Source organism: Gopherus flavomarginatus, chromosome 23 (assembly GCF_025201925.1).
Source record: "Gopherus flavomarginatus isolate rGopFla2 chromosome 23, rGopFla2.mat.asm, whole genome shotgun sequence".
Taxonomy (NCBI): Eukaryota; Metazoa; Chordata; order Testudines; family Testudinidae; genus Gopherus; species Gopherus flavomarginatus.
Genome location: NC_066639.1, coordinates 7,352,936 through 7,365,893, shown reverse-complemented (window position 1 = coordinate 7,365,893; position 12,958 = coordinate 7,352,936). Strand labels below are relative to the sequence as shown.

Genomic DNA, 12,958 nt, shown 5'->3' with positions numbered 1-12,958 from the left:
TCTCGACGTGAGGAGAGCAATTGCCTTTTATTTAGAATGGACTAAACCATTTCGCACGTCTCCATGACTCTTCGTTTCCATCGCCAAAAGATCAAAGGGCATAGCTGTCTCTAAACAACGTCTATCCAAGTGGATCTCTGACGCATCAGATCCTGTTACTGTGTGAAGAATCTTCAACCGACCGATAACATTAGAACTCATTCCGCTAGAGCCATGTCGGCATCCATTGCCTTCTTACACAACGTTCCCATTCCTGATATCTGCAAGGCAGCTACATGGTCATCTGAAGACACGTTTGCAAAATACTATGCTCTCATGCAAGACACCATGGCAGACGCAATAGTAGGCCATACAGTACTATCTTCAATACTCCCTGCCCATCTCCAAAGTCCCACCAACCTTAGTGGGTACTGCTACACATTCACCTAGATTAGAGCACCCACAGGGACAGCACTCGAAAAAGAAGAGAAAGATACTCACCTTGCAGTAACTGAGGTTCTTCGAGATGTGTCCCCCTGTGTTTGCTCCACTCCCCGCCCTCCTCCCCTCTACTTTGGAGTACATGTATGATGCTCCACAGTAGAGAAGGAACTGAGGAGGGTGTGGGGCACACGCACTCAGGAAGATTCCAACTAGACAGGAGATACCATCTGGGTGCGTGTGCCCCAGCCAGGCACTGCTACCGAAAATCTCCGATCGACAGCACCAGGACGCACCATCACCTAGAGTGGAGCACCCACAGGGACACACATCTCGAAGAACCTCAGTTACTGCAAGGTGAATAACTTTCTCTTTGAGAAAATTAAGAAACTTTCTCTTTGTGGAGCAGAAAATAACCCAGCTCCATGGGGCTGGGAAAACTGACCAGCCTCATAGTGCTGGAGTCCGACCTGACTAACCAGTGGTGAGATATGAAGGGGGCACCCAACTGTGAGGCTTAGGGAGATTCTCCTCCCTTCACATCCAGCTCTTCAGAATGGGGAGGGTGTTGGACGTCCTACCAGGGAGCTGTCTCTGGACTCTGCTAAGGGCTCCATCTCCTGAATCAGTCTGTGGCTAGTTGGTGTGTGATGGCTCTGCTAGGAGAGAGGAAGGGCTCTCTCTTTGTTCCCTCCCCCTGGTGTTTCCTGGATGCTCTGAGCAGGGTGGGAGTGGGACTCCAACTGCAATCCACCCAGAGTTTCTGTTTGGCTCCTGTCCCCCATGTACAGGGGGGCTGTGAGTGGGGCAGCAGGTACTGAGTGTTGGACTCTTGCTTTTTCAGAGGCCGGTGACCTTTGAGGAGGTGGCTGTGTATTTCACCAGGGAAGAGCGGGCTCTGCTGGACCCCACTCAGAGAGCCCTCTACTGGGATGTCATGCAGGAGAACTATGAGAATGTGACCTCGCTGGGTAAGAGTTACTCTCCCCTCAGTTCTTGGAATGGGAAAAGAAGAGAGATGGTTCATGCCAGCCACACAATGCCACCTCTACTCTGCCCTGTTTCAGCATCACCCCAATATGCCAGTGACACACACGCTACCAGAGACCCTCCCCTGCTGCAGAACACTTTGGGAACAGAGCACAGGAGCCGTATCGCACAGTGTCAAATATCTCCTGTTTGCTCAAGTAAAACTGAGGGTTAGGTGCGGCATAATCAGCAGAAGCTTCCTGCCCCTGATCTCTCAGACCCTGAGCCTTCTCCACCCAGATCACAATTATGCTTGGGGTGTAACGAGCAGGCTCCTGGAGTCAGAGCTGCTTGTCCAGGGTTACTTATCACACAGACAGTCCATGTGTCCTTGAATACTGATTGGGGGTATCCAGAGAAGGAAGCTCAGTGGCAGATTTAGCGTTAGTGGGGCCCTGTGCTCAGCTCCATTTTAGGGATCCCTCCTTGGGACACAGGCAAGAAAAAGAACATTCTCTCATTTCCCTCCCACCCCTATTTTTCTTTTTTTTTTTCTTCCTCCTCCTCCTATAAGTAATAGGAAGTAAATGAGGTCCCTTGATTGTTTTTGTAGTCTGAGTTTACTACAGATCACTTGAAAATCGCTGAGCGTCTCATTGCACCACTTAATGATCTTTCCAAATATTGTTTGTACTGTTAGCTAACTATTGTAAAGCGCTCTGGATAAGATCTCTTTATAAAAAAAAAATTAAACATTGGAGTGCAGGGGCTGGCCAGGAGTTAAGGTGTGGGAGGTGACTCAGGGCTGGGGCAGGTGGTTGGGGTGTGGAGCGCTTACCTGGGACAGCTCCTGTTTCATGCAAGCAATGCAGGTGGGGATGTGGGGGCGCAGGAATCAGGGTTAGCCGGAGGCTTCTGGGAAGGGTGCAGAGTCAGGGTTTGGGGGTGTGTGAGGGGCATGGGGCTGGAGAGGGGAGGGGTTATGGGTGGTTGCAGGAATCAGAGAGGGCAGGGAACTGGAATGTTTTTGAGAGGAGTGAAAGAGAAAGGGCTGGAGGTGTGAGAGGGGGTGCAATTTCTGGGAGGGAGGGTGCAGGAGCAGGCTGGAGATTGGGGTACAGGGTCTGGCCAGGTTTTAGGATGCAGGAGGGGGCTCAGGGTTGGAGCAGGACATTTGAGTGTGGAGTGCTTACCTGGGGCAGCTCCCATTTGGTGCGAGGGATGCAGATGGCAATGTGAGGGTATGTGTGCAGGAGCCCCATATTTGGTGTTCAGAGTGGGGGTGAAGATGTGTGGGGGGGTGCAGGAGTCAGAGCATGGGGTATGAGGGCTGAGTATGTGGGAGGGGGTGCAGGAGTCAGGGTTGGGGTCCTGGGGGTGATCCCATCCCCCTGTCCTGGGTGGCTCACAGCAGGGAGTGGGGAGGTATATGATAGGAGAGAGCTTTGTAAAGCAGTGAGCAAGCCACCAGGAAGCTTTGCAAACAGGGCTGCTAACGGGGAGTTTCATGGGGGAGTTTGGAAGAGAGCGAGGTTCTCTTGCCATTCTTTAAACCATTTAAGCTATAATACAAACTTCTTGGTTGAAACAAAAACCCTGTTGTTAACCTAGGTAGCTGTAGGAGATGATGCAGGCAGAAGCCCAGCAGCAGAGTGGGGGCTATCCTGTTTATTGCTCTCAATGTAGCATGTATGATTACCTGCCCTGTGGGAGGGTGGTGTATGTGTGCATTCGGTGCAAGGAGCTCCTGGCCCTCAGAGACCACATGGAGGCTTTGGAGGCCAGGATGGTGGAACTGGAGACGGTAAGGGAGGCAGAGAAGTATGTTGATGAGGCTTTCCTGGACACTTGTAGATTTCTCCCACCTCCGGTCAGACAGCCACTGTGCTATTGAGGAGGATGAAAGGCCCAGGGAAGGAGAGCAGTCTGTAGGAGTGTTGCAGGCACAGAGGGTGCCCAAGGCAAGCAACAGTGGTTCGTTGCCCAGAGTGCGTAGCGCAAATAAACACGCCAGGGTGGAGAAGCAAGCAAAGTTTATTTGAGATTTTAAAGCAGTGCAGGGAGGCTGACGCCTCAAATCAAGCACAGCTAAAACAAGCAGTCTGTTCCTTTATATTCCATGAGAACTTTTTTTGCTGACTAACAATTCCCAGTTTTCCCTCCCTCTTCTGTCCGGCTGCAGCATTCTTTTCTCACACACTTCTTTGTCTTTTCCCTTCCTCTCCCCCTTTCTGCTGCAAAGACATGTATGCTGTGTCTAAAAGCGGCCTTGAAACTTGCTTCAATTTAGCTCCAGTGTATTACAGCAGGGAACTGGCTGTTACAATCAGAAAACTAACTGCTGACATTACATTTTACAGTTTTTAACATATTAGGTTACACTAGGTTACACAAAGTGTTTAACATAGAGGAACATTGGTTCATTGAGGCCTGAGCAGGAGGGCTTCATCGGCACTCATGATTTTCCACCCTCCCGAGATACCTAAGGTTATGCCTAGTGACACCAACAACTTCCTTCTCTGAGAACACTCAACAAACTTTTGGCTGAGTTTTTTTATACTTTAAGGACAAAAAGCGATTAAGCTCTAGGGAGCTGGAGTGCTTTACAGCAAGCAAGCAAGAGGAGCATAACAATACACAACAGCACACCAGTGAGCAGGAGGCAAACAATGCCTCCCCTTAGTCCTCCCAGGTTGGGTAACCAGTCCCAGAGGAAATTAGAAATAGTGGGTTTTCTTTCCTGAGCCTTTTACTGTTTAAAAGTGTTTGGCTGACAGGATGTGCTTGTTAATATTGTGTGTGTTTTCTGGGACATAAGTACAGCATTTATTTCCTATACAGGCACACACCGTGCCCTGTGAAGCCACACTTTCACTCAGGAAATGTCCACGTATGTCTTTATGATTACAGATTAGATGGTATTTTTGATGCGTCTGTAAGGGCAGTGCACCAAGTCTGGTACTTAAGATTACTTCGAATGGCCATCAGCTGGTTATTCAGGAAATTCCGAATTTCTAAACATACTAGATCCCACTGCAATGCCTTTCCAGCCTTAGTTATATTTAATACCATTTTTTCTTGATGTAGTACTATAATACACCTGTTATTTAACTATTCTCAGGTACTTTTAAAATGCATTGACATTAATAGCATGTGGGGGGATGGTTATATTATTAGTTACTTTTCAGGATACAGGGCGCAGCTTGTTGAATAAACCCCAAGCTTCAATTAAACCACATTCCCAAGCACGAGTTTCACAAATGTTCTCCTGCCAGTGTATAATTTTTTGGTTTTTTTACCAGGGTTAGTTTTTAATGTTCTTTTTAGTCAGGAATTTTCGGACTTATGCAATTTTTGAGTGTTTCTTTTTTTTTTTCAAAACAGTTGTGGGTTAGCATTCTACAGGGGAGAGGTTACCAGCACATTACCCTGTAATGGTTTTGATTTTTTTAGAAAAATTTAAAGGCACTGTAGATGTGTCAGTGGACAAGGGAGAGGTTACTAGCTCTTTACCTTGTACTTTTTCCCTACTGTCCAGAAGGCACAGTGGAGCTAGAAGGAGAAATAGGCTAAACTTTAATAGGAGAATTCTCCCAAGGTGAAGGGGTCTTTTTGCAGTGAGAATCATGGGTCCAAGCAGTTAGCCTTTTCATTTGACTTATCTAGCATAAGCGATATCTAATACTAACTGGTTTTGCTAACTACGGCCTTATTGTTTAGCAGTCAGCTCATAACACAGGTGGTTACAATCAGCACATTAATACAGAAGGTTACAAAAGTTTAGTGAGGCTAACACAAAGGCTTTTAACCTGGAGGTACTTTGGTTCACACAGACCTCAAGCAAGAAGATTTCTACCTAGTGGCACCAACAAAATTGTATCCAACTACCCTAATTAACTTAAACCTAGCAAAATTAATTATACAGCAGACAAAAACAATTAGAAAACCAGACTGATTAACATTGTAAAAGTGGTGGCCATAAGGATAAAACAATACAAAAAAGAGGGTTTCACAACCACAAGCATTGAGAAGTGATTTCTTGCCAAACAGGCTGCTTTCAAACTAAGTTTTCTTTAACCATCTTAAGATCTGTTTCTTTATCTGGTGGTAATGGGCGCTACTCGGACAGGATCATCTTCCTAACAACCCAATAGCACCTTATTTCAGTGTGACTGGTTTGGGATGTGAGGATGTGACCCTTTGCTTCTCAGCTTATGGCTGCCCCTGCTGCTTAGCCAAAGGCCTTAGCATAAGAACAATGCCTCAGACTGTCACAGTAAGAGAAGGCCCTTACAAATACAAACAGTGATTTTGATTCTTTGTTTTCATACTCCTGTAAGTAGCTCAGTGATAAAAATACACCTAAGTTCTTAAACTATAGGCTTTACAGGCAGGCCTGAATATCTCTATTCTAACAGTGGGTTCTATCCTTTCCCTCATTCTGTGTCGGTCTTGTGTATTTAGACTGTAAATTCTTCAGGGCATGGACCATCTACTATTCTGTGTTTGTACTTTACCTAGCACAATGGGGACCCACTGTTAGTTGCTTCTTAGCACTAATGTAATGAATATGATTTAAAATCATAATAACTCTCCTGTCACTTTGAGCCAAGGAAGCTGGCCTTGGGATGTTACTGCTTAACAATGAGCTGGGAGTTAAAACCATGGACTATTCTTTGTGACAAGTATCCCACAAATTCCACTGACCTCCATTGTTTTCTTTGCCTGCAGTAGGGTTTCCAGTTTCCAAACCTGACGTGATCTCACAGCTGGAACGAGGGGAAGAGCCATGGGTCCCAGACCTCCAAGGCTCTGAGAAAGGAGTGCTTTCAAGAGCTGCCTGCACAGGTGAGGACTTGGGTTAAACCAACTCAACAACTGTGTGGGAATGCAGGAAACATTTGGGATGCCATACAAAGACCCTGTGAGCTCTCCATTTTCAGGATTGTTCCCTGCAGATGTGGAATCATAATGGCAGATGTGACTCATGGCTTCCCTTCTATTCTGACTGACAACTAGCAGCAGGGTGCTCCCCGATCTCATTTTCTCCTGAGTGTTCTCGTGAGATGCAGACCAAAACTGATTCATTCCTCATTCCTCTGGGGAAGATTTTGGGGAAAATCAGCTCCTGATAGGTTTGATCTCTCCCACACATATTTTGGATTGTTCATCCCTTTTTCCATTCCTCTCTCTGAGATTTTCTTTCTTTCTGGTGCAGGTAATGATCTATGCCTGGATTCTCTCTGTCTCCCATCAAGTGATGGGATAGTGAGTCAGAATGAGGAGGAGAAACCCCATCAGGAAGATGCAGAGCAAGGAGAACCACATGGAACTTTATCAGGAAGATCCAAAGGGAATGTTTCCGGGAGTTGTGCACTCCCAGAGAAAACAAAAGCCTGTGAGACTCAGCACAGGCCAGAGGGAAACTTTAGTAGCCTCTCAGACCTTGTAACAAGCAACAGAATCAACTTGGAAGAGAAATGCTACACATGCCATGAGTGTGGGAAAAGCTTCAATCAGAGCTCAAACCTTATTAGACATCAGACAATCCACACAGTTGTGAAACCTTATGGATGCGCTGAGTGTGGGAAATGCTTCAGTCGGAGCTCAAACCTTATCACACATCAGAGAACCCACACAGGAGAGACGCCTTACACGTGCACTGAGTGCGGGAAAAGCTTCAATCAGAGCTCACACCTCATCACACATCAGAGAACCCACACAGGAGAGACGCCTTATATGTGCACTGAGTGTGGGAAAAGCTTCATTCACCGCTCTGTCTTTATCAGACATCACAGAATCCACACAGGAGAGACGCCCTACACATGCGCTGAGTGCGGGAAAATCTTTAGTCAGCACACAAATCTTATCACACACCAGAGAATCCACACAGGAGAGAAGCCCTACACATGCTCAGAGTGCGGGAAAAGCTTTAATCAGAGCTCTGCCCTTATGAGACATCGGAGAATCCACACAGGAGAGAAGCCCTACACATGCTCTGAGTGCGGGAAAAGCTTCAATCAGAGCTCAAACCTTATGAAACATCAGAGAATCCACACAGGAAAGATGCCCTACACATGCTCTGAGTGCGGGAAAAGGTTCAGTCATTGCTCAAGGCTCACTAGACATCAGAAAATCCACATGAGAGAGAATTGTAATAAATCCCTTGACTAGGGTTGGCTAAAACAATTTAAAAAAATCACATTTGCTAATTCACACATAGTGATTTTGCATCATCTTCATCGTGGTCTCTCAGCTCCATCAGATCAGTTGCCTTCTTCTGCCTTTTGCAGCTCATCCTTCTTTGGGGTCAGTCCTATGATCTTTTCTATCAACTCCTTTCCTATTGAGTCATACGAGTGTGTGTCCCTCCAGCCAGGAATGTTCATCAGTTCCAGTTTAAGAAAGAGATGTTTGATCCCAACAAGATACACTGAGGCAAAAACTACCTGTGCCTTCCATCCACTAGGACTGTACATGGCGTTGGCTGCTCAAGTTAGTGATCTTGGTGTAAAAAGTTGTAGTGCAGATGCAGCCCAGGTGCAGTGGTTGGCATTAGCTTTCCCCTTGACCTGACCTAAACTCCACCACTGTTCCTAGTCTAAACTAACCCTGAGAATCACAGTTATCCTATTCCTCCATTTCAAAGCCACTGTTAGTCATCGAGTTCTCCCTTGGGAAACAAATTGTTTAATTCCCAGTTGCTCTGATGTTGCTTCAGGTTGTGCTGGAGAGCAGATATTTTTATTATCATTTTCCGCACTTAAAATATATTGAACTATAACAAAGAGCAGGAACAGGGCAGGGATAGGGAAAAATGTCATTTCATCCATTGTAATAACAGACGTAGTTAGGGTAAGTCAGAGAGATTCCCTTATTCCCCATCACTATCCTTCAATCCGTGCTAGAATCTAGGAATCCTTTTCCTTTCCCCAGTTGTGGGATGTGAGACTTCCAAAAGTGCTCCCTGTGCTATAGCACATGTTTAAGCTCAGAGAATAAACCCCAAATATCCCCTGAGTTTTGCTTTTTGAATTCTATATTTCCGATTACTTCAAGCCTGGGCATTGTGATTATTTACCAGTTTCTCTAGCACTGTTCCTACCACTGTTTCTGTAAGATATTTTGATTTTTATGGGACAGGGTTGTTATTCCTTTGCCTAACTCGAACCTGGAAGGCCAGGGTGTCTGTTTTCTCTGGCCCCTCCCCACAGACAAATCTGACAGGGTTGAACTTGCCTGGAGCAAACAAAAAGCCCCACCAGTCACACACACAAAGCAGATAGACACACACAAGAAGCAGAAGAAACTGAATTATTTGAGCTATCAACATTTCCACTTTCCCACAGCATGTTAGTTCTGAAGCTTGTTTTAATTTGTTTATTTTCTTGGAACCAGAACTGGGGAAAGAGAACACTGGAGTCAGTGGAATTACAGCAGGAAGGGATAAATCTCATGATTCGTCACTAACCAAAGGCTTTGTAAACAGAGTGATAATTATCAGGGGCTAGTCATGTTAGTCTGGATCTGTAAAAGCAGCAAAGAATCCTGTGGCACCTTATAGACTAACAGACGTTTTGGAGCATGAGCTTTCATGGGTGAATACTCACTTCGTCAGATGCATGCATCTGACGAAGTGGGTATTCACCCACGAAAGCTCATGCTCCAAAACGTCTGTTAGTCTATAAAGAGTGATAATGTTATTGAATGGTCTGGCTAACCCTGCAGTTAGAAACAATCAGCTCTATGGGTGGTAAATTGACAGAGGCTCTGCTGCTGATCATGAAATAGCAGCTGTTGAAAGGTAATGTGCTTCTATTTCAATGCTTCTGGAAGTACAGAAAACAATGATCTGTGTTAAAGGAAAGTTGCCATTTCTCAGAGCCCCAATTTCTATTGTGTGTTTACAGGAAGGTTTGAATGTGTAGCAGGTAGTTTGGTAAAGCTTAGCTATTGTATGTGTGTAACAGGCTCCTGCCCACCTCCACCAGAGGTTTCAGTCACATACTATGGCAACTTACTGAATGTCATGCAAATTAGTCCATTCCTCCCCATATTCAGTCTCTGACCAGAATGTTAGAATGAGGCAGAGAACTGGGAAAGTATCACAGTAGGAATACATTAAAAAGTGGGATTAATCAGAGCTGGGGTACAGACAGAGCCTATTTTACAGCTGGTGAAGTGACAGGGACACACTCCCACTAGTGCTGGCTCTGAAATAACAGCAGAAGCAGATCAAAGAGAATGAGCTCCTGTGGGAGCTGTGGGCAGCTGCCCTGTCAGTGCATCACTCACCTGGCAGGTGTTACACAAAACACAGCACTTCCCCTCTGGAAGAGAAACACTTCCTCCCACTGCCACCACTTCATTATATTGTCCATGGGGCTGTTTGTCCTGCAGGACTTTGATCTCTTCGGGTGGTCCATGGTGATTCATAAAAGAGCCATTAGGGGAGCAGGAGTCATCCCAATGGAAATCTCTTCACTTCCTTCTCAGTGTTACTTTCTTAGCCCTGGCTTTGGAGATGACCTTCGCCTTATCCTGTCTTGATTTTAGGTAGGATTTTGATCACCTTCTGGGGTGTGGCAATTTAGAACATTTGAAGGCTTTTCTCTGCCCTTTTGTTCCCCCCTGCAGTCAGTACATTCTAGACATGGGCATGGTGACCCTTCCTGAGGATCTTGACAGCTTTAGCCAGCTTCTTGGGGGCTATTTTCCTGCTCACAGCCACTGTCTTCTTCTCATGACTTGTCCTGGGGGCCCAGCTGCTGGTTAAATGGGAAGGAGCCAAAGTGCTGGTGACTTTGTCCTGCACCTAGTTGCCTTTGCTTGTCAGACTCCTGAACCCCAGCTTGATGTGGCTCTTGTTCTTCTGCACAGCACAGCCCTGGAGAAGAGGGATCTGCAAATGTACATTCCTATGATCCCTTTGTTTAATGGATGAAAACATAAAGTAGACACTTAGAGGATTGGAACTGATTTCAGCTGATGGACAGGTTTGCTAGGTTTTTGTGCATTTGGAAAGCGAAATGTTCAGTGTTTACCTTCATTTCAAGCATCCCCGTATAGTGGAGCTCCTGAACATAGTGGAGAATGGAAATCAGTATGTTTTCCCTTTTTTCAAAAATAAAAATAAAAAAAAAGAGGCTTATTAGAGGGCACTTGAATTTGAAGCAAGGACCACTTGATCTGCAGTCAAACACTCTACCACTGAGCTATACCCCCATGAGAGCAGATACTTTCCCCATTGTAGCTGAAGCACATCAATAATTCCAATAGCAGGGGCAGGTTCTTTCTGGGGCACAGAGATTTTTTTGGGAGTTGGTGGCTCCTTTCTTTCCTCATCACAGAGTAAACTCAGCTTTTTATTCTGTGGTTCGTGTTTTACGGACTAACAGCAGCAGCTTGAAGAAAGAGGAGAGTGAATATCTCACTGTCAGAGCTGAAGGTGGCCACGTCCCCTCTGTCTGAGCGTTACCATTGCAGGAGAGAAGGTTTCAACGGAATTGAATGCCCTGGCTCAGCCTAGAGACACAGAAAGGTTTTGCTGTTCATTGAACGGCAAATGAAATTGTGTCTGTATGTGAAACTGAGGAAGGACATGAAATGCCCACAGGATGGCGCAATGCCTTAAGCTAAGGCAGGAGGGTGAAGGAATGGGGCTGAGGAATGACTGAAGTGGACTCACCTGGGATTGAAATGACATTTGTTTGTGTCGGGTAGTGAGAAATGTGACATGAATTCAGATGCAGGGTTGAGGCTTCTTTAGCTCCTTGTAGAACTTGAACTTGATTTCCCAGAAGGGAGAAAGGGAAAGTCTTGGGCTGCCGTTAGTCCCTGGCTGGAGCAGTGTATAAAAAAGGCTCCAGAGAGGCAGCTGGCAATTACAGACCACTAAGGGTAACTTCAGTGCCAGGCACATTGGGTGAAATTGTAGAGCCCAATTATTAGACACATAGCTAAAGAGTCTTTGTTGGATGTAGCGGGGTGGTTACTCTCTCCTGCCCTACGGGGGTTGAAACAGCCCAGAGGAGGGCTGTGGCTGGGGCAAGAAGCCTGGGCTGACTGAGGAAAGTAGGCTCAGCTGTGGCCATGCCCCAATCAGGTCCAACTGGCCCCTATAAGAGGCTGTGAGCCAGAAGCCCAGTCAGTCTCCCTCTGCTTGTAATGAGAGAAGGGCCTAGCTGCAGGGACCTAAGCAAGACATCTAGCTTGGGAGCAGGGCTGGAGAAGGGCCAGAGGAGCTGGGAGCTCTGGCCTGGAAAACCCCAGGCTGCAGGCCTGACTATAGGCTGAATAGGTGTAGGGTTGCAATGGGGCAGCCCATGGGGAAGCAGAGGTGGCAGGTCCAAACCCCTTTGCCTGTGATGAGTGGCTCATACTGCAGTCTGGCCCAGTGAATGGGGGCTAGATGAAGACTGGGCAATAGCCAAGACTGAGGTGAAGTAGGGATAGTGGGTGGGGGTTCCTGTGAGAGGGGGAGACCCAGAACTGTGGGGATACTGCCAGGGTAAAAGGGGCACCGGGATCCTGGGAGGGACAGGGGGCCAGTTGTGGTAAGGGAGATCACCGGCCTGCAGAGGGTACTTTGATGGCTGGAGAGCTAATTCCCAAGATAACCAGCAGGAGGCGCCACCAGGTGAGTCTGCCACCTCTTACATTGGGGAAGAATGAACATGGTTTTTGTAAAGGAAAATCATGCCTCACGAATCTACTATAATTCTTTGGAAGAGTCAACAAGCATGTGGATAAAGGTGAGCCCGTGGATATAGTTGTCATAAACGGATAAGTAAGAGTTAATAAAACAGAAGTACTTCGTATCTCTTTTACCTGTAAAGGGTTAACAAGATCTGTGAGCCTGGCTGTCACCTGACCAGAGGACCAAACGGGACAGGATACTTTCAAATCTTGAGGGAGGGAAGTTTTTGTGTGTGCTGTTAGAATTTGGTTGTTCACTCTGGGGGCTCAGAGGAACCAGATGTGCAACCAGGTTTCTCTCCAATCTCTCCGATACAGGCTCTTATAAGTTCGGAATAGTGAGTACTAGGTAGATAAAGTGAGTTAGGCTTATGTTTGTTTTCTTTATTTGCAAATGTGTATTTGGCTGGGACGAGTTCAAATGTGTATTTGGCTGAAAGGAGTTCAAATTGGTATTTTGCTGAAAAGATTTTAATTTGTACTTGTATACTTAGGCTGGGAGGGTATTCCCAGTATCTATAGCTGAAAGACCCTGTACCTATTCCATTTTAAATTTACAAAAATAATTTTTACTGTTTTTCTCTCTTTAATTAAAAGTTTTTCTTGTTTAAGAACCTGATTGTTTTTTTATTCTGGTGAGACCCCAGAGGACTGGGTCTGGATTCACCAGGGACTTGGTGGGGAGAAAGGAGGGAAGGGGGAGAGAGAGGTTAAATTTATCTCTGTGTTAGGTTTAATTTCTCTCTCAGGGAGAGTCTGGGAGGGGGAAAGAGGAGGAGGGAAGGTGAATTTTCCTCTCTGTTTTGTGATTCAAAGAGTTTGAATCACAGTGGTCTTCCAGGGTAACCCAGAGAGGGGAAACCTGGGAGAG

At 46.1% G+C, this 12,958-nt stretch overlaps 1 protein-coding gene and 1 non-coding gene across 8 annotated transcripts in view; one reads left to right on the top strand and one right to left on the bottom strand.

Annotated features, from left to right (window-relative positions):
- Positions 1-12,701, top strand: part of LOC127039332 (zinc finger protein 569-like) — a 449,001-nt gene extending 436,300 nt beyond the window's left edge. For 5 of the 7 annotated variants that reach the window (XM_050932749.1, XM_050932747.1, XM_050932746.1 and 2 more), the window contains 3 exons: positions 1,265-1,391; positions 6,121-6,237; positions 6,608-12,701. In XM_050932749.1, the coding sequence (XP_050788706.1) occupies positions 1,265-1,391; positions 6,121-6,237; positions 6,608-7,563 (1,200 nt within the window). In that variant the 3' untranslated portion in view covers positions 7,564-12,701. Of the gene's footprint in view, positions 1-1,264; positions 1,392-6,120; positions 6,250-6,607 lie in introns of all 7 variants that reach the window. The other 2 variants (XM_050932743.1, XM_050932745.1) reach the window with 2 other exon arrangements.
- Positions 10,543-10,614, bottom strand: TRNAC-GCA (transfer RNA cysteine (anticodon GCA)). Its single transcript has one exon. It is a non-coding gene; the product is annotated as a tRNA-Cys (tRNA).
- Positions 12,702-12,958: the final 257 nt, after the last annotated feature.